Source organism: Ursus maritimus, unplaced genomic scaffold (genome assembly GCF_017311325.1).
Source record: "Ursus maritimus isolate PB19 unplaced genomic scaffold, ASM1731132v1 scaffold_26, whole genome shotgun sequence".
Lineage (NCBI taxonomy): Eukaryota > Metazoa > Chordata > Mammalia > Carnivora > Ursidae > Ursus > Ursus maritimus.
In genome coordinates this window covers 24290045-24309160 of record NW_024425119.1, presented here as the reverse complement: position 1 = coordinate 24309160, position 19116 = coordinate 24290045, and the positions used below count along the sequence as shown (strand labels likewise).

The 19116-nt window shown below is 43.6% G+C and overlaps 1 protein-coding gene across 1 annotated transcript in view; it reads left to right on the top strand.

Annotated features, from left to right (window-relative positions):
* The window catches only part of ITPR2 (inositol 1,4,5-trisphosphate receptor type 2), a 474341-nt gene extending 455663 nt beyond the window's left edge, over positions 1–18678 (top strand). Inside the window, exons 56-57 of the mRNA XM_040642268.1 lie at positions 13780–13941; positions 14691–18678. Coding sequence (XP_040498202.1) covers positions 13780–13941; positions 14691–14777 — 249 coding nt within the window. The 3' untranslated portion in view covers positions 14778–18678. The remainder of the gene's footprint in view (positions 1–13779; positions 13942–14690) is intronic.
* Positions 18679–19116: the final 438 nt, after the last annotated feature.

The following is a 19116-nucleotide window of genomic DNA, read 5'->3' as shown; positions in this document are numbered from 1 at the left end:
TTGGCTGACATTATTGTGGTGGCCGCACTCCTACCACTCTTGCCAAAGCCACCATTAATGCCCACCTGGAGACAGTGGTCTACCAATGAGAGTCTCTACCATGTCCATTCTCCATGCAGCAGCCGAAGTGTTCTGTTTTATTTGTGTGTGTGCATATGTGTACATATGTCTTTGTATATGTATTTTTGCTGTAAACCAGGAATTGCCATTCGTCTGTTGGAAGCCAGAATCCTCCTGTAGCCCCTTCTGTATACAGGGCTGTCCATAACTCACACCTGTTCACATCTGGTTCCTTACCCCCTACCACTTCCTGCCTCTCAGACGGTGCCTTACTCCAGTTACCCCAGTCTTCTTTCTGTTCCTCAAATATGTCAGCATCATTTTCAGCCTTGGGACATTTGCATTATTATTCCCTCTGCCTAAAACTCTGTCCTCTCATTTCTACACAAAGTTATCTCCTTCTCATCAGATATCCCCTCCCCACAGCAACCTTCATGGCCTACCAAGTCTACAGTAACACCCTCTTCCCCCAGGATAATCTTCAAACCAGCATTTTCTTTGTAGTGCTTATCCTTATCTGAAATTATTTCATTTATGTTTATTTGTTGTCATCTCTACCCCCCTTTCATTAGTCACCTTCCATTTGAATATAAGCCCCAAAAGAGCAAGGGCTCTTTCTGAGCTGTTTACTGTTTTAGGCAGCACCTGGAACAGTATTTACTACCTAGTAGGTGCTCATTAAATATAGGTTTGAAGAAAAAGAGAAATGAAGGATTTTTGCTTTGCATTAGTAAAGAACAAAAAGAAGAAGAAATAGTTCATCCTAATAATATATCGTATTGAAAAAAATCAGGTTACCCAGCTTGCCTATATTCATTAGCACCATAGGCAACAAGTAATCACCTACCCATTTTACCGACATATGTTAGGTGCCCATGTCATACAGGTTCTATCAAATGGAAGGTATAAGAAGAAATCCAAAATGGGTACTCAAAAGTTTATAAACTAAGCAGTTCACAAATTTGTTCTCTGTGAACTGTTGACTCCATAATTAATTCATATAATAAAAGGCACCCAGATTGGAAAGGAAGAAGTAAAACTATCACTATTTGCAGATGACATGATATTATATACAGAAAATCCTGAAGACTCCACCAAAAAAGCAAAAAACAAAACAAAAAAGTCTGTTAGAGCTAATCAACAAGTTCAGAAAAGTTTCAGGATACAAAATCAGTACCTAGAATTCTATACGCTAATAATGAGCTATCAGAAAGAGAAATTTAAAAAGCAATGTCATTTACAATCGAATCAAAAAGAATAAAATACCTACAAATAAATGTAACCAAGGAGATGAAAGATCTGTATAATGAAAACTATAAGACATTAATGAAATAAATGGAAGAAATTACAAATAAATGAGAAGATACTCCATGCTCACATAATGGAAGAATGAATATTGTTAAAACATCCATATTGCCCAAAGCAATCTCGAGATTCAGTGCAGTTCCTATCAACATGCCAATGGCATTTTTCAAAGAAATAGAACAAATAATCTTAAAATTTGTATGGAACCACAGAGAAATCCCAGGTAGCCAAAGCAATCTTGAGAAAAAAGAACAAGACTAGAGGCAACATGCTCCCTGGTTTCAAACTATGCTACAAAGCTCTAGTAATTAAAACAGTATAACATTGGTGTAAAAACAGACACATAAATGAATGGAATGGCAGAAAGAGCCCAGAAATAAACCCATGCATATATGGTCAATTAATTTGCAACAAAGGAGCCAAGAATATACAACAGGGAAAGGACAGTCCTTTCAATAAACGATTTTGGGAAAATTAGATACATGCAAAAGAATGAAACGGGACGACTACCTTACACCACACAATCACATAAACACACACACACACACAAACAAGCAAACACAATGGAATTTTATTCATCCATAAAAAAAAAGAGTGAAACCATTTGTGACAACATGGATGGACCTTAAGGGCATTATGCTAAGTGAAATAAGTCAGAGAGAGACAAATACAGCATGATCCTTCTTGTGTGTGAAACCAACCAACCAACAAACAAGCTTACAGATACAAAAAACAGGTTGGTGGTTGTCAGGGGCAAGGGGTGGGGCTGTGGGATAAATAAAAATATAAAATAACTGAAGCATCAGGCATGGTTGGATCCAAGGACTTGAAAATAATTAGTGAAGAATGAAGATCAGTTACCAGCTCGGTAATGAAAATTGCTAGCTAGCTCCTCTTCTTGGTAGTGATTTCAGCCCGAAGTCACGTGCTACCAAATCTGACCCCCGATTTGACCCTGACCCCTCTACCAGTGAGAACTCTAGAGGTGTCACAGAGGTTTAACCTCTGGCACGAGCAGGGTGACTCCCACCAGGCTCTCGGTACTTGTTCATTCACTAAACGTGGCCGAGTTTACCAGACAGTTACTAAGTATTCCCAGTACCATGCCCAGTGCTCGAGCTAGAGGAATGAACGAGACAGCACACATTCCTGCCCTCATGGAGCTGGTATTTTAGCAGGGCAAACAGACATGAAATACAATAAGTAAGTATGTTATAGGTTGTGCTAGAAGGGAATTCCGGGTATGGAGGAAAAAGTAAACCTGGGTGAGGGGGATGAGAGATGGGTCAGAATACCACCTGTGACAAAGTCGAGGAAGATGACCTTGAAGCACAGATTTGAGGAAGGTGAGGACAAATACGTGAAGGATTTCAGAGGGACTGGGGCCTGACACTTGTTTTGTGTCCTCTTGCTGCTTCCAAGAGGGTCATCCCAGGGCTAAGTGAGGGCCTGGGGGGTGGCCCAGAAAAAAATCAGAGAGAGAGTAACTCAGGGTGGGGTAGAGATGAAACAAGATTAGTTCTGAATTAAGAATCATGGAAGCTAGATGATGGGTATAGTCTAGTCACCAAACTTAAAATTTGGAATTTTCCATGATAAGTTAAAGAAAGGCACAAAAATATGTATTGTGAATCCAAGTTCATTAAATATTCTTCTATACGATGATGTATAATGACTGTATCGTTCATCATACTATGATGTATCCTACTACATTTGATCATTGACTAATTTGTTGACACTTAAATTGTTTCCAGTTTGTTGCTTTTACTACTAACACTGATAAAACTTTGTTCTGCATAGTTCTTCGAGTCTATCCATGATTATTATATTTACTTAACTCTGTAAAAATTAATATAATTATTACATAATTATATGTTACTAAACACAATTATTATGTAATTAATTAGCTGTATGACTTGGGATAAAGCCCTTAGCCACTCCTGAGTTTTATCATCTTTATTCTGAACAAAATTGGCCAGTGTTAAATAGCACTTGGCCCTATTAATTTCTCGACACTTATACCAGCCAGGGTTCTTCATTGTACACAACAGCAGCTGGCTCTGGCTACCTTAGGGAGAAAAGGGACGTGTAGAGGGGTATACAGAAGTAAGAGACAGGTGGCAATCAGGCTCAATATGGGCAGAATCCCAGTGAAGGGAGCTGGCCAGGAGGTCCCACCTAGGGATTGCTGCTTTGTCCTGGAAGTTGGCCTTGACTTCCGGGGGGGCTTCACCACAGCCAGACGTCACTGCTGACACCACTGCAAGCAAAAGGAGGTCTATATTGTTTCTTGGCATCACTTGTTCCTCATCCGAATCTCAGGCGGGAGCAACTGATGAGCCAGTCTTAGGTTGCATGACCGGCTCTACTGCCACGGGGAGGACAGACAGCATATCAGCCTTCCTTCTCAGCTTCTGTAGCCGGATGCTGGACCCAGCCTCCTACCACGACCCCAGAGTGGTGGTGCCTGCAAACACAGGAAGGACATCATGTGCTGAGCGGCCAAAAGTTGGACAAATGCCCACTCCAGTATTCAGTACTCTATTCAGAAACTTTGCCCCAATCTCACCGTGAAGAGATCTCATTTTATTTCTATCCCAGTGAGACTTGCAAATGCTCATATTTCAAATTATTTGCAGAAGAAAAGAAATAGTTATATTCTTTTTTTTTAAGATTTATTTGAGAGAGAGAGAGCTTGAACGGGGGGAGGGACAGAAGGAGAGGGAGAGAGAGAGAAGCAGACTCCCCACCGAGCAACGAGCCCACTGTGGGGCTCGATCTCATGAACCTGAGCCAAAATCAAGAATCAGACGCTCCACCAACTGAGCCATGCAGGGCCCTGAAATATTTATATTTTTTGATAAAGAAGCCAAAAGAAACAAGAGATAAAATATGGAAACTAATAAATAAAAGTTTAAGAAAGAGTTACAGCCTCAAGGATAAAAATACAGATTAAGTGGAGTTATGGATTGACAAGGAGAGAAAAACACAAAGCAGGAAGGGAAATGATTGGCTCTTCAGCTTAGCATCATGCCCACCGCAGCCTGTAGGTAGCACCTTGGACCTGTCTAGCATCCGCGACACCCTCCTCTGATGCAAAAGTTTTACTTACTGCGTGGGCACACACATGTGCGAGTGGTCAGAGTGCTTCCCACTTAACATGTATAGAGAAAAACCAGCAATAGGGATCTAGGGGAATGCTGAGTGGTCCTTTGGCTCCTGGCTCACTCACAGCCTCTCGGAGACAAGCCTTCTGCTCACCACATCATCAAGACCCACAACTGGGTTCCAGTCCCTAGGTCTGGTACTGCCGTGTATCTCAGAATGAGCTGGCTGATGGCTCAAAGCAGCTCCACTCCCCTCTCTCTGGATGCTGCTCCAGGTTGGGTCCATGCCCCATCCCTCATAGCGCCCCAGCTGCCCCACTTCCCAGGTACCCCACAGCCAGAGCCTTCTGCCCCTTAGTGTTTCTGGCTATTGACTAGCAATCGTGTTAGTTACTGGCAGCAGGACCACAGCTCCCAGCGGCCCTAAGCTACTGTTGGGCCCATCCCTCTTGGCCTCCCAGCCAAGGACCACCCTCTTACAGTGGCTCTGTCGCTGGGTGCCCGGTCAGCTAGGGACAGATGGGAACCCTCCCATGGGCAGATGTAGCTGATGTGTTGTGTAGACACCCAATGTTAGCTGTGTCAAGGGTGAGAAGACTGGGACCGAAAGAGAACTCACGAGTAGTTTTGCTTTTATGTGCAGCCACTTCCTTCCCTCTCTTTGTGGAGGACAGGAAGCTCCTAAGAGGGAGGCTGGGAAGGAGGGAAGGACGAGGAACAGGAATGGGAAGCAAGGTGGGTTTTCTCTGCTCACAGCCCAGCCTGCTGTCTGTGGTGGGACCAGCCACTAGTCACCGTAGACACAAAGCTAAGCTGAAGGGTCCTCATCATATCTGTACCAACACCTCTTTCTGAGGTCACTATGGAGAGCCCTCCTCTCTAACACGCGTTTTCAGGTTACCTGGTATAGGCAGGGTTTGGAGAGCCCAGTTCTCAACCTCCTAAATTAGCCAAGGCCCACCATCTGGCATGCATTCCACCGTCAGGGAATGACTTTCTGGTCGGCGTAGTGCAAGCAGGGCCTCCGCCCATTGCAGGAGGCCACAGCCCTTGTTCCCAGCTGCCTTTTCCACTACCTAGCTCCCCCATAAGTCTGGAAATGTCGGAGAATAGGAATTACAGAGGACCCGCGAGTCTTCGAAACTCCAGAGCCTAATACTCTTCCTAAGATACTTTTATAAATGTTTGTTGAACTGTTTTGACCCCCCTTTTCACCTGAGGAGGTCCACACCCACTTGCTTCACTCTGGCTCGCTAAGGTGAGGAAGCCACAGAGAGGGGCCTTCTGCTTCCACCTCTGCAGATACTCGAGCCTGTGAGATTGTGACGCGGTGGCGAGCATCCCTGCCCCCTGCTCTCCCCACACTGGCCACAGGTCATGCCCGCTCCCACCTCGGCTATGCTGTAGAGGAAACCGGGGGTTGTAGAGTTGGACCAGCTCCAGTCCCTCCCAGCTGTCACCTTTTGATCCCAAACCTGCCGCCCTGCTGAGATAAACAGCTCTGTGAAGTTGTTTTCATAACCATACACCCCTCCTTCACCGGACCTATTTCTCTGCCTTTTGGATCAATGAATACTTCTTGACAGGCTCCCAGGCCAGCAGCCCCCTTCCCACCCACACGCTGGACGTGATGCCATGGACAGGGACCAGGGAGGAGCAGAGCAGTGAAACCAGCGGTCATTGCTCACCAAGCATTCATTAGTTGCCTTACAGCTAAAAGGTTGGAGCCCCAGCCTCTATACATCCTGCCACAGCAGCCCAAGGATACTTTGTGTTTGTGTAGTGCTCTGTAACGTTCAAACCACTTTCACATACAGAATGCAGACTTGGTATCTGAGCATTTAGATTTTTAAAATATTTCAAGGTCTGACAGTGCCACTATAAAGGGGTTTTGTTGCTTTACAAAATCATTCGATACAGATTTGCTTTGGATAACTACCACATTTAAAATTGTTCAAACCACACAAATTTGGTACTCTACTACATTTGTGGGAACCCACCGGTTGCAGAAGAAAGATAGAGGGAGATATGGGTACAGAACAAACAGGGAGATACAGAAGGAAGATACAGTTAGTAAGGACTGGCAAATGAATCTTCCAGTTCCATAGTATTTTTTTAACACATAGAACGAGTTGCCAGGTTTTTCATTTATTTGTCAATCCAGGACAGTGTTTTAATTTCAAAGGACACAGGTAGATCCTTTCTGTCCCTCCAGTCCCTAAAGTTTGTAAGAGCATTTTCCAACTCATCCTTCCTTCCTCATGAACCCAGAGTCTACATCTGAACCCCCATGAGAACCAGCCTTTTTGTTGCCCACATGGAGCAATACTTGTCATATGCAGGTGCAGTGTTAAAGGCTAGGAACAAGGCTAGAGACCCAGATGTCAGTGTTGTGGGTGTCCCTTAAGTTTTTGAGGTAATGCCTAACTTGCCATCAAGGTCACCACGTTGGTGAGAGGGTGAGAAGCCCCCCTGTGCTTCTACTCCATTGAGCAGACACAGGGTTGGGGTACATGAAGCATTCCCCCTAACCAAAATGATTACTTTCACTTCACAAAGAATCCTTGTTCTAGGTTATTTTTGTAGGTCCGATGTTCCTGGAAAGAAGCAATGGTGCTTCCCCTCGGGGACCTTCCAGTAAGTAGGTAGTATTTGCTTTGCTAGTGTTCCTTTGGAGAGCCATTTCTGCTGACATCTTCAAACCAGAAGGCAAAGAGAGGAATGCAATGGGTCATACTGAGGCTTTGGGGAAATGGTTATACTTGTCAGCCTAGGAGGCTTTGTAAATGATTTCAGATTGGAAAATGCAGTATAAACAGAAGGCTTAGAAGAGAGATGGTAACCAAGACCTTAGCAAAAATGGTCTTGTGACAGCACATTCTAAGCATAGTCAGGGAGAGTGGAAACAGAGGTGAAGGTCTATATTAAATGGTTTATTGACATTCCGTGACAATACAATACACGGTATGTTCAGCGTGTTACCACTCATTAGCAATACTTTAGAGCCCTCTGCAAAATTGCCGTGAATGTCAAGTGTTGATGCGTTTTCATCAGTATCTGCATATGGATCTGATACACTGCCTAGAGGCTTTGTGTTTCTCATTTTCAATAAGTAAACCTCTAGCATACCCCAGAAGTAACCAAGGGGGCTCAAGTTATGGTATTCTCACTGTGGTCTGTTTTCCTTGGCAAGTTCAGAAGCTGAGCAATGACCCCTCCATTAGACGTGGAGATGTAGTCCAGTGCAGTGAAAGGAGCACAAGATTTCCAGTTGCACAGGGTGGAGGCCAAGGGCTGGCCCAGCCACTTACAATACCTGTGTGACCTTGGCAAGTAACTAATCCTTTTCCTGCCTCCGAGTTTTCATCTGTGAAACAGGGATGGTAACAGTCTCTACCTTGTGGCATTGTTGTGGGCATTTGCCAGAGCATGACTAAAGTTTCGGACACTTGCTAGGCAGCCAACAAGTGGGATCAATTACTATGATGTAGAATACAGTCCTTGCTTCCTCTTTAGCTTACAAGCAGGCAACTTTTAATGGGTACCTAGCAGAGCTAAAAAGACACGAGGCAACTTCACCAAAGCTTGGCTCACTGAAATCCATCCCATTACTTCTTTTTTATTTTATTTTATTATGTTAAGTTAGCCAACATATAGTTAGCCATCATTAGTTTTTGATGTAGTGTTCAGATAAAGGGCAGGTATCCAAGATCTATAAAGAACTTGTCAAACTCAACAGCCAAAACACAAATAATCCAGTCAAGAAATGGGCAGAAGACATGAACAGACACTTCTCCAAAAAAGACATACAAATGGCTAACAGACACATGAAAAAATGTTCAACATCACTAGCCATCAGGGAAACACATCCCATTACTTCTTAATCTCGCTCTGATGTGGAGAGAAATCATTACAATCCTACATGTTCTTGAGCCCATGGCCAGTGAAGCATCAACGGGAATAGGTTCCACAAAAACTGTTCCACCAATGTAATGTGGAGAAACTTGTCCAGAAGTGGAAATCAAGTGCAGGGACATCTGTCACTGTATGTAAGACCTACAGGAAACCTAAACTTTCTAGGTTTCAGGCTGGGCATTTGTAATATGATGAGCTTGGCTTATGTGGTTTCAAGGTCGCTTCTAGCCGCAATGCTATGTTTCTGTTTGCTCATTTGGCAGGCTTGAGGCTTGTCTCAGCAATTTGATTTGTGAAACTTTCTGGCTCACAGAAGAATGAGCTGGAGGAGACACAGAGACCCCCTGGGGTCACATTCTGGTCTTACAGATGAGGAAACTGGGACTCAGAGAGCCAGGGTTCCCCTTCCCCTTATATCACATAGCTAGTTTTTGGCTGCGCTAAAACCAGAACCCACGTGTTCTGCCTCTTAGGTCCATGATCTTTCCATCAGACCACATTGCCTCTTTGGCACAAATGGGGGATCATGCTGAAGAACCAAACATGAAAACAGCACAGCTAACCTTGAGGGACACCTGACACCCTAATCATTTTATTGAATAACTACAAAAGTAAATAGATCAAATCGATCTGTTGAATGTACTGTTTGAAAGATTTTTTTCATTTCTGGTCATCTAGAAAGATACATTATTTTTAGAATCTAAGGATAGCTAGAGGGTGATGGTCGGCATGCTCTGCGAGTCCTTTCTCAGAGGTGTGACTGGTTTATCTCTGACCTTTGCATTTAGAATTCTCAAGAAGCTCTGAATTTCCACTCACCAAGTTACGAGGTTCTTACACTGTCACCTCAGAGCCTAACAGTTAATCTGCAACTTCTCCGACTTTATGCTACCCTGTGCTCGAATATTTTCATTCCTGGTGGAAGAAGGAAATGATTTCATATTGACTAACAGAAGTCAGCATGGGAATCTACTAGTCATGTGCATAATCACAAGACGTACATAGCCCATATGAGTAACTGAGAAATAACGAATCAAATCAAGCTGCTTTGTTAGATGGCAAACACATTACAAGTCAACAGGGTAAGAAAGTGGTGTCCTGTTCTGTACGTCTGTCTTGCGGTTCTGGCTTAGACAAAAATCCAAGGTCTCACCCTGCTCAGTCTGAGCCTTCCATAGAAGCTGCTCATTGTGCCAGTAGAGCAGAAAGAGGAACCTTGGGGTATTTAATTGGGAGCCACTTTCGATGAAAAAGCATACGCAGCATTTATTCTGAGAACACTATTGTATTTGAGTTAATTTTGGTGGGAAAAAATGTACTTCCTGCGCTCACTTGAAGAAACATCAGTTGTGACCATTATTTTTAAAAGACTGGCTTTATTTGTAAAAAAGAGGGCAGAGAGCAATTTAGGTTGGTTATTTTTTTCCATTTTAGTGAGAGATGTAAAACATTCATGTCACGCTCCTTAAAAATTAAGGAAAGGATCTACAGAGCATTCAATACTCAAAAAAGTCTTAGTTACACACGGTATATAGGTTTCAGATTATGGTCCGTTGATGTAGAGAGGAAGACCAGAATAAAACAAAAGCACAGTCGTGGGAGAGAAGAGACTGAGACACAAGCAAACAGACAGACACAGAGAAAGACACAAGCGGCCACAGAAAGAAAGGTGAGGAGAACCAAAAGGGTATTAGAAATGAGAACAGCTTTGGAGAACCACGAGAAAGGACCATAGAGCCTGCAAGCACAAGCTTGTCCTTTTGCTTTCACCAACCTTTGGCAGAAGTCTTACTCTCCACCTAGACTGGAACTCTGCTGGGTTTTGCTCTCTATTGTTTTCTCAGTGCCTAGCACAGACGTGGTAAACACAGTAAGAATGAGTAGATGAATGGATGAACACATGAACAAGTGAAGAAAGAATCTGTAGGGAGAGTCCCAACCCTGGGACACCTACAATAGGATCTCTTCAAAGGTGGTTTCACAGAGTCTCACCCATGTTTTCTTTGAAGTAGTGATGCCATTGGCTAAGCAACACAGCAGTGGTTTCCTTCTGTTTCTTTTGGAGACTTTCTGAAAGTCGATGTTTTCACCATCCTGACCCTGGCTATCACCATGTCCATTAGCACCTTCTCAGTCCAGGCCCAGCTGTCTGAGGCTCTCCAGCCCTTCTGGTCCATCAGTGCCCCCTAGAATCCCTATCCTGATGCAGACCACCTCTCCTGTCCCAGAATGATGCCTTCTTGGCTCTCCCAAGACAGTCCCTAGTCTGTTAGCCCACTTGCTGGCAGCTGCATATTTCCCCAAGCCCTCCCCACTGAGGGCTCTGCTGACTGGTTGCCCTTCATTAAGAAATCATTGCATCTTCACGTGCATGTGAAAATGCCTTTTTCAACCCTTTTCCATCACTGCCCTCTGATACCTCCCGCTCACTCCTGTACATTCATCACAGATTTTGGCCCTTGGCCACCCACAGCGTCCTCATCCACCCCAACTACTGACCTCCTTCAGGATGACCTCAGGGACTTTGTGCACAATTCATCCAAAAGATTAGCCCCTGCAAATTCAGTGATTTTTTAAAAATTTTAGTAAAATACACATAACATAAAATTTGTCGTTTTAAGTGTCCATTTTTACGGGAGTAAGTACAATCACATTACTGCATTACTCTGCATTACTACAGCCCTCTCCAGAGAATTTGCATCTTCCCCAACGGAAACTCTATACCCAGTAAATACTAACTCCCCCAATTCGCTGATATTTTAGCAGATTGAAGGCACTCTCACCCTAAAATCTTCATTTCCTAAAGTTGTTCTACCTTCAGAATCTTTGATTTTATCATTCCACTTTCTGTCCACAGTCTTCTGTCTTGCCTTGCAAGAGTCCTCGATGCAGACAGGTCTGGGTTGGGATCCCAGCTAAACCATGTGCTAGCCTCAGTTTCTTCATTTATAAAGCTCTGACCATCGATAATACTGTAAAGAATATAGATACTAAACAGGTAAGAGAACTGAGTTAAGTGGGCTGTGGAAAGGATTAAGGATTGAGTGCAGGGAGCAGGGAGCCCAGGTCTGTTCTCCTCCATCTTACCTACCAGGCCACGCGTTAGCGTCGCTCACTCCAGACAGCACTTTGCTGACTTCCCAGCACCGTGTCTTTCTGATACAGGACACACCGTCCTGCATCAGTCCAGCTCTCTGCCTCACCTGCACATCAGCCAGGCTGTTGGAAAACCATGGTTTTTGCGGGTGTCATTACAAGGCATGGTCTCCCAATTTGCTAGGCCACCCATCCTGCTCTAGAAGCATTTAATGGGTCTTTATTTGGCTTCCTCTTCCCACTCCCCACAAGAGCTATTCCCGATCTTTCTCCTTCAGTCCACCTCCCTACCCTGCCACTACTCCAGCTACTATCATGTATCTTTTTTGTCTGCGTAGACCAGAGTTCTTAAGCTGGAGTGCACGTAGGAATCACGTACATCCCCAAAGATGCTCTGATTTGGAAAGAGGTAGTGGGATTGAAATCTGTAGTTTTAACAGGCAACCCCTGAGGATTTTGATATACACAGTGCACAGTCCACTTTTCGTGGAAGGCTGTCGTAAGCCACAGGCCCCCCTGGAGCAGATATCTTATCTGATTTTCACCTCTACGTACCGGGCAAAAGATGCTGCAGGATTGATTGAATGAATGAATTTGGTTGTCACTGTGCACTTCAAATTAAGTGACCATCCTCCTTTGACATGCTAATTAGCTACAGCTGTTTAAATGCAGTTTCAAATTCTTCAATATGTTTTCTCTTTAATTCTTTATCTGCCCTTTTCATCGCATTGGGGGTAGGGAACCATAAAGAACTTGTTGTTTTCTGAGCGGTGACAATAACTGCAGAACACCAGCAACAACCCCATAGTTAGAGGAGATTGAGACAGAAGGACAGAGAGAAGTCAGGCCTTCCCACTGAACCTCAGGGGAGGAAAATACTCTGTGGACCCTCTTTCTAGTGACTGGCCAGGCAGAAGTCATGGGAACCACTGCAGTGGGTTTTTCTGAAGTGGGAGAAATCTTAAGCAGGGAGATCAGCACTAGGGATGTTGGGAAAGGGGACCTAGGGAAATAGGGAGGCAAATAGCCATGCAGGCTGACATTCCCAGTCCGTGGTGGAAAGGCGCACCTGGCTTCAAATCCCAGCTCTGCCATTCTCTCGCTCGTCAAATGGGTGTTTTGTTTTTTTTTATTTTTTATTTTTTATTTTTTTTTGTTCCCTGGCAGTATTTTTTTTCTTTTGCCCAGTCTTTTATTTTTTTATAGTATTTTTAATACTGTGTTAGTCACCATACAGTACACCCCAAGTTTTTGATGTAAAGTTCCATGATTCATTAGTTGCGTATAACACCCAGTGCACCATCCAATACTTGCCCTCCTTACTACCCATTACCAGCCTATCCCATTCCCCCACTCCCCTCCCCTCTGACGCCCTCAGTTTGTTTCCCAGAGTCCATGTGTTTAAACTGTTGGGGCAGCTCGTTGTCTCATCTGTAAGATGGGGACAATATGATTTACCTTGCAAGCTGTTTTGAAAATTGAAAAGTGTACTATAAGTAATGCATGGTGATTGTATGATGTTCAGCAGAGTTTTCAAGCGAGCCGGGCACCGGGTGAACTCCTGGTTTCTACAACAATGGAGGACTACACACACAGACACACACACACACACACACACCCCTACACCCAGTCTGCCTAGAAAAACAGAAGTGGTACCAGCTCTTGCCCTCTGGGGAAGTCGAACTCTGAAACCTCATCCTCACTGTAATAAAGTGTTTCCAAAGGGAGCAGACAGAGTAACCTAGGGCCATGCGCTCCCACTTCCGCCTTGCCTGAGCAGAGCTCAGAGCCTGTCTTGGGGAAGTGGGCGGTAAACTAGTTTAGCATGGGTGGCTGGAACTGAAACATTTCTTTTACCACCCTTCTATTCTGCCACCCCTTTCTTTTCTGGGGCGGGGGGGGGGTGTGGAGAAACAGCGCATGCCTCCACTGTACCCACACATACTTGAATCTGTTCTCTGCGGCCTCCAGACCCTACCTCATCATTCATCAGGATTCACTGAATGCCCTCTGGGTTCAGGGTGCTGTGCTAAGTGCTTTACCCGGGACCTCCCTGGGAGCCCATAGGAAGTTTGTTCCAATATTTAAAATCTTCCCCCAGCTCATGAAAACCAAAGCCTAACCTGCACTTCATTCCCACCCACAGACATCCTCAAGCCTGGCCAGAAACAGTCCCTTTTGCTTTGAGTACTAAGAAACTCTGATTTAAATGTTAATACTAATGAACGCCTATAATCCTTCTTTTATGGAACTCCAGACTCCCTCCCAATACTTACTCCCTTGTATTTGCTTTTAGGAGAAGAATTTAGACTGGTTTCCTCGGATGCGAGCCATGTCCCTCGTTAGCAATGAAGGTGACAGTGAACAAAATGAGATTCGGAACCTGCAGGAGAAGTTGGAATCAACCATGAGCCTGGTCAAACAGCTGTCGGCTCAGCTGGCCGAGCTCAAGGAGCAGGTCAGTGTGCTCGGGAAGTTGGAGCTGCAGCTGGTGGGGTGGAATCAGTCACCACTTCGTGTGAGGGGAGACCTGAGGCTCCTGGGGGCAGGACTGTTACTCACAGAGAGCTGTAAATTCCAAAAAGGAACCCCCACGCTGAGTTGTGAGAACCACATCTCCGCAGGTCGAGGCTTCTCCTATCCCATTCCCACCTGTGTGAGTCTTCTCCCGCTACGGAAGGGGCGGGGGGCGGGGGAGAAGGAGCAAATGCCAAAATACAAGGGCCTCTTTGCACTTTTTGAGAGAAAATTATATTTTCTGCCATCCTAGCAATTACTAAACTCATCGGAAAGGCAGATCGTCATCGGGACCTGTCATTTCAATGCTATAATCAACCCGTTCATCATGTGAAATTATTAGCAGTAGTAAAAATACTATCAAAAGTAGCTGGGGTAGCTATTAAAATGACTACAGTGATGGTGGTGATTATCTGACAAGTCAGGGCTGCTTGAAAAGAACCATGGTTCCTGGTTCCTGTTTTTAACCACAGAGAGGGGTTTGCCTTTTTTTTTTTCTCTGTTTGTGGAAATTCACTTAAAAAAAAATATTTTCCCTTTTTTTTTTTTTTTTTTTTTTTGGCAACTATATTCTAGAGGATGCCAGACAGACTGTAGGTGCTTGGGAAATATTAACCCCGCATTGCGTAGCCCACCAACACTGGGAAAAAGTGAGAAAATCAGCTCAACGCACTCTCTCTTTTCCCCCAGATGACAGAACAAAGGAAGACTAAGCAGAGACTGGGCTTTCTCGGACCAAACACACCCCATGTGAATCATCACGTGCCGCCACACTGATACCACGGGGGGGAAGCCGTGACTAGCCTTTCATCAGTGTCCTGCCTGATCGCTGAGTAAAGAACTGAGACGGAGGGGAGTGAACAGTGCCTATTGTTGAAAGTTAAAAACAACCAAGTGCCAAGATGTTGAGTGGTTTAGCTCTGAGAACAATTTATAACTGTGTTTTCATGGTTGAGAAGACCAAACTTAAAAGCTAAAAGCGCACATCACGCATTCTTAATGTAACGTGAGGTAGCTTGCTGGAAATGGAAGGAGAGGGTAGGGGGAGGCAGGGTGCAAGGGGGTGCGGCAGGGACAGAACGACCTTTGGCTAAATCAGTAAGAGTCAGTTTGGGCTTAAGTGCTGACGGCGACCTTCGTCGCGGTTGGTTGGGATTGATTTCTTTTAATGACGGCGTATAGGTTAGCGATACAGGAATTCATCCAGGGGCTAAGTTTTCCTAAGGAAAATAACAGCAAAGATTTAAAAGGAAGAGTTGCAGAGAAAAATGTTAATGCTTCCAAACCGTAGCTGTCACGGGGCGATTTTCTTATTTATAACATGCCACACAATGGATTGCCAGCTCTCGGAACGTAGTGCTTTGGAGCTCGTGCCCCTCACGCTGACAGCACAACTGGAATGTGATTGCTTTCTCCCGGCTTCGGAGGGGCTCTGTCAATGCGGAGCACAAAAGGGGATTTTCATATAACCCGTTCAAAACATGTTTTAAGTCATGTAGAGGGGAAGATTTTAAAAGATTTGGGGAAGAAACAGCTGACGGTAAGCCCCGGGGAAGAATTTTTTTGCAAACATATGTATGCTATTAAAATACATTGAGAATACTAAATGGAAATGCTTACAGGTGACAGGGAATATTGAGAAACTTACGATGGTCACATTGCCTTTTATAAATATGGAGTAAAAGCTGTTTGATTCATGTTTGCTGTGCTTAAGGAATTGAGTGGTTTTATTTATCCCATCTCTGCAGTTAGGGGGGAAAAAATCCAAGAAATTTATTGAATACTCAAGAAAATACAGCATTTCAATTGTGGATTTTAAACTGTATCGGTAAGAGCTTTTCAGAATGTAGAAAGATAATCATCTCTTCCCCAAATTGTTTTTAGGTTAAATTATGCAACCAGGATTTGTGGAGGGAGAAAATAACCTGCCGTGCTCATTGGATTCGTAGAGGCTATACATTTAGAATGTTAAAGCCAAATATACGGGTAATGGAACAACTGCCGCATGGTGAAGGGACAAGGCCCCTGACCCCAGACTCTGGGAGATGCTTTGCAAATTGACCTCTGGCCCCTGCCCCCCAAGGAAAGAACAATTACCTCCAGAATCTTAAAACTCTCAAGTTATTACTGCCAAGGTTTAAGGTCTGGTTAGGGTTTGCTATGACCATTTTTAAAGCTTTTGGATTGTTGTCATTTAGTTTAAAACTATTGGCTCTTAAAGTTCTTGAATCACGGTCTGGGTAGATTATAAATGATTTCTGAACCAGTCCTTCTTCCACAATGTTGAAATGTAGACTTGGAGCCAAGCTGTGGAAACCCAGAGCAACAGTTTCTTAACTGAATCCACTGGTACCTCCCACCCCCACACCCCAGTACTTCCCTGTCTTAAGAATTCTTTATTGTGACACCATAATATTTTTCTTTCCCAATCACCAAAGGACCATGATTCCAAAATACTAAGAAACTGGGATATAAAGCTGCCTGCAGCACAGAGCTTTGAACCTAGTAGGCATTCAACAAATGGAACAGAAACTTCACTGTGGCTCAGTTACCCTTAATCCTTTATTAAAACTTTAAACGATATCACATACTTGATTTTTTTAAAATGGCTTCACCAAACCAAAGTCGACCAAAGCAGTCATTGTTTGAATTCAAGACCGTCATTGTTACAACAGTATTAGATGAAAGTACGCATGAAAGTATTTTAATTAGACAGAGTTTGCAGGTGGGGAGAAGAAGAGGAAATTGGCAAAGATTGATCCTATTCCAGGGTAGGAACCCACCTCTGTTTTAACATGAAATAAGATATTTTTGATGTCTGAACATCAGAAGAGATTAATTTGTCCAGATGAGAGCAACCTGCTTTTCACTTGATGAACTATTTCTTCTTTTCTGGGACCATGCCATTGAGTATATAACTGCTATCAACAAACGGCCTAACCTCTCCACCTATTGTCAGGGGCAGCTCACCGTTTCATGGCGTATTTTCTCGAATAGGAAGTACCCAAAAGAGATTGCAACTGACCTGATTCTTACTTGTTCAAAACTGAAATATTTCTCAGTTGTGTTTTTCTGTCCTGCCTAACTACTTAGAGATTATAGAGCAAAATAAACAATAACAAAAAAGCAAACAAAAAAGTCGCTCTCCAGGCTCTTAAAGTCATGACGTCATGAGAAGATAGTAATGGGGAAATTTGACATTTGATATAAGTTCATATTTGGTATGTATATGTTTGTTAATGCAACTGGAATATTTGACCTAGGCAAGTTCGGTTAACGTTTTTATATTTATATAGTGATATTAAAATGAGTACATTAATCTTTGATTCTGATGTTAAGGGAAATGTTTCACTCCTTAGTTATTAAAATGCATATCAGTTTAAAAGTATCAGTTTCTGCTGAATATAATTTTTAATTCCAAAAAGATTTTATTTCCCTGCATGCTACATTCTGAGACCCAAGAGTTTAATGAAAGTATGTCTCCTAATTTATAATATCATATGAGATGAGAGTGTTTGTATCATATAAGATTATAATATTAATAAATTATATACATGTAAAAATTATTTTTTCAAGCCCTTGAGAAAGTTCATTTAGAAAGGGCTATTTTCTTGCTTCCTGAAATTTTTCTGTTGGTGATAAAGATACAGTTTCTAGTGGATTATTGATTATATCAGGAAGATGTTCCATTCAAGTCAGAACTAATCATGTGCTTATTTCCATATTCTCAGCTCACAACGCATTGTTTTGGCTGCTCTTCTTAGTTTATAGTTGTTTCGTTACAAGCAGTAATCCACTAGGCCTCACCCCCTGCCCCCACGTGCCCGGGTTGAGCTGAGTGGACAGGCTGGCCATCTGGGGATTTGGGCAGGGAAGGTGAGGAGCGGATCTTCACTATGTTAGGGAAAAGGAGTAAATGAGAGTTAATAGGAAGAAAAGGGCCGACCCTCCAGAGGCCCAGTGGACTAGGGGTTAAGTAAGTAAATATTGCACAGGTGTAATGCTGTAACCAATTACAGACTCGAGAGCTACCATTTAAACGTGCCTCAGACTGTGCTCTGTGCAAGGGCAGCTGTAAGAGGCGTCTCCCCTCAGCTGTTCTTAAATCACTACGGAATAACCCACAGACCCGTTCCAATGAGTGACACGTGATACCATTGGAAAGAGAGGAGTGGGCACCTTAACCACAAACACACATGCCTCTAGGAGCTAGGCAGGTCACTAAAATGGGCGCCATCGTGGGGTGCATACCATTTGTAGGGAGTGGGGAAGCTCCGGGGAACTTTCTACTTGCAAAAGTTGACAAATAAGTCCAGCTTTGAGAAAATGCCTGAGACCATTTGAGGCCCTCCAGTCACTCACTGGCTAGCTCTGAAATAATCGTTGGTCAAGTAGAAGGGAACCCAGTACCGACACCAAGTAGAGGATCTAACATGCGTGTGGAAGTGGAGAGATCTGAAAACAAATCCAAGTATCATCTCTGACCTGGACTGTTTCCACAGACTGGAATCATTTATAAAATTATCATACCACTACTTCTCATATCATCACCAGTAGACTTTTTCTTTCCTGCAGTCGAGTATTACTATATTTGCCTCAAATAATATGATCCTAATAGAATCTGTCAAGACCAGAGAAGTATAAGTTATCAATTATGAATAAAATGGGGTTTGTAGAACTTTTTTGTATGTGATACTTCAAGTGCCTTTTTCATTTCTTGCCACGTGTCTGTGTAATCTATCCATTGGTATGAAAGTCATTATTATTGCTGTTTTACATAGTGAGACGTGAAGGACAAAAAATTGGGGGCTTGAACCACACTGTGCTAATTCAAATGGAACATCGTGCCCAGCATTTATTGGGGGTGGGCTCGGTCCCCAATTGGCCAACACCTACTGGTATATCTATATTGTGTCTGGTGCCCAGCTTGGGCTCAGTGGGCACAGGGCATTTGGTGTCTAGCATTCTCTGGTTCTTAACGCACAGTGCTTCAAAATGATAGTTCCCCCTCAGAAGACAAAGAAGCATGCAACGGCTGAAATCAATGAGTTGCATGAATCACATGCAAACCATGACTAGAATTCTTTGCTCATGTGGGCATTTTCCAGTCTGCCAC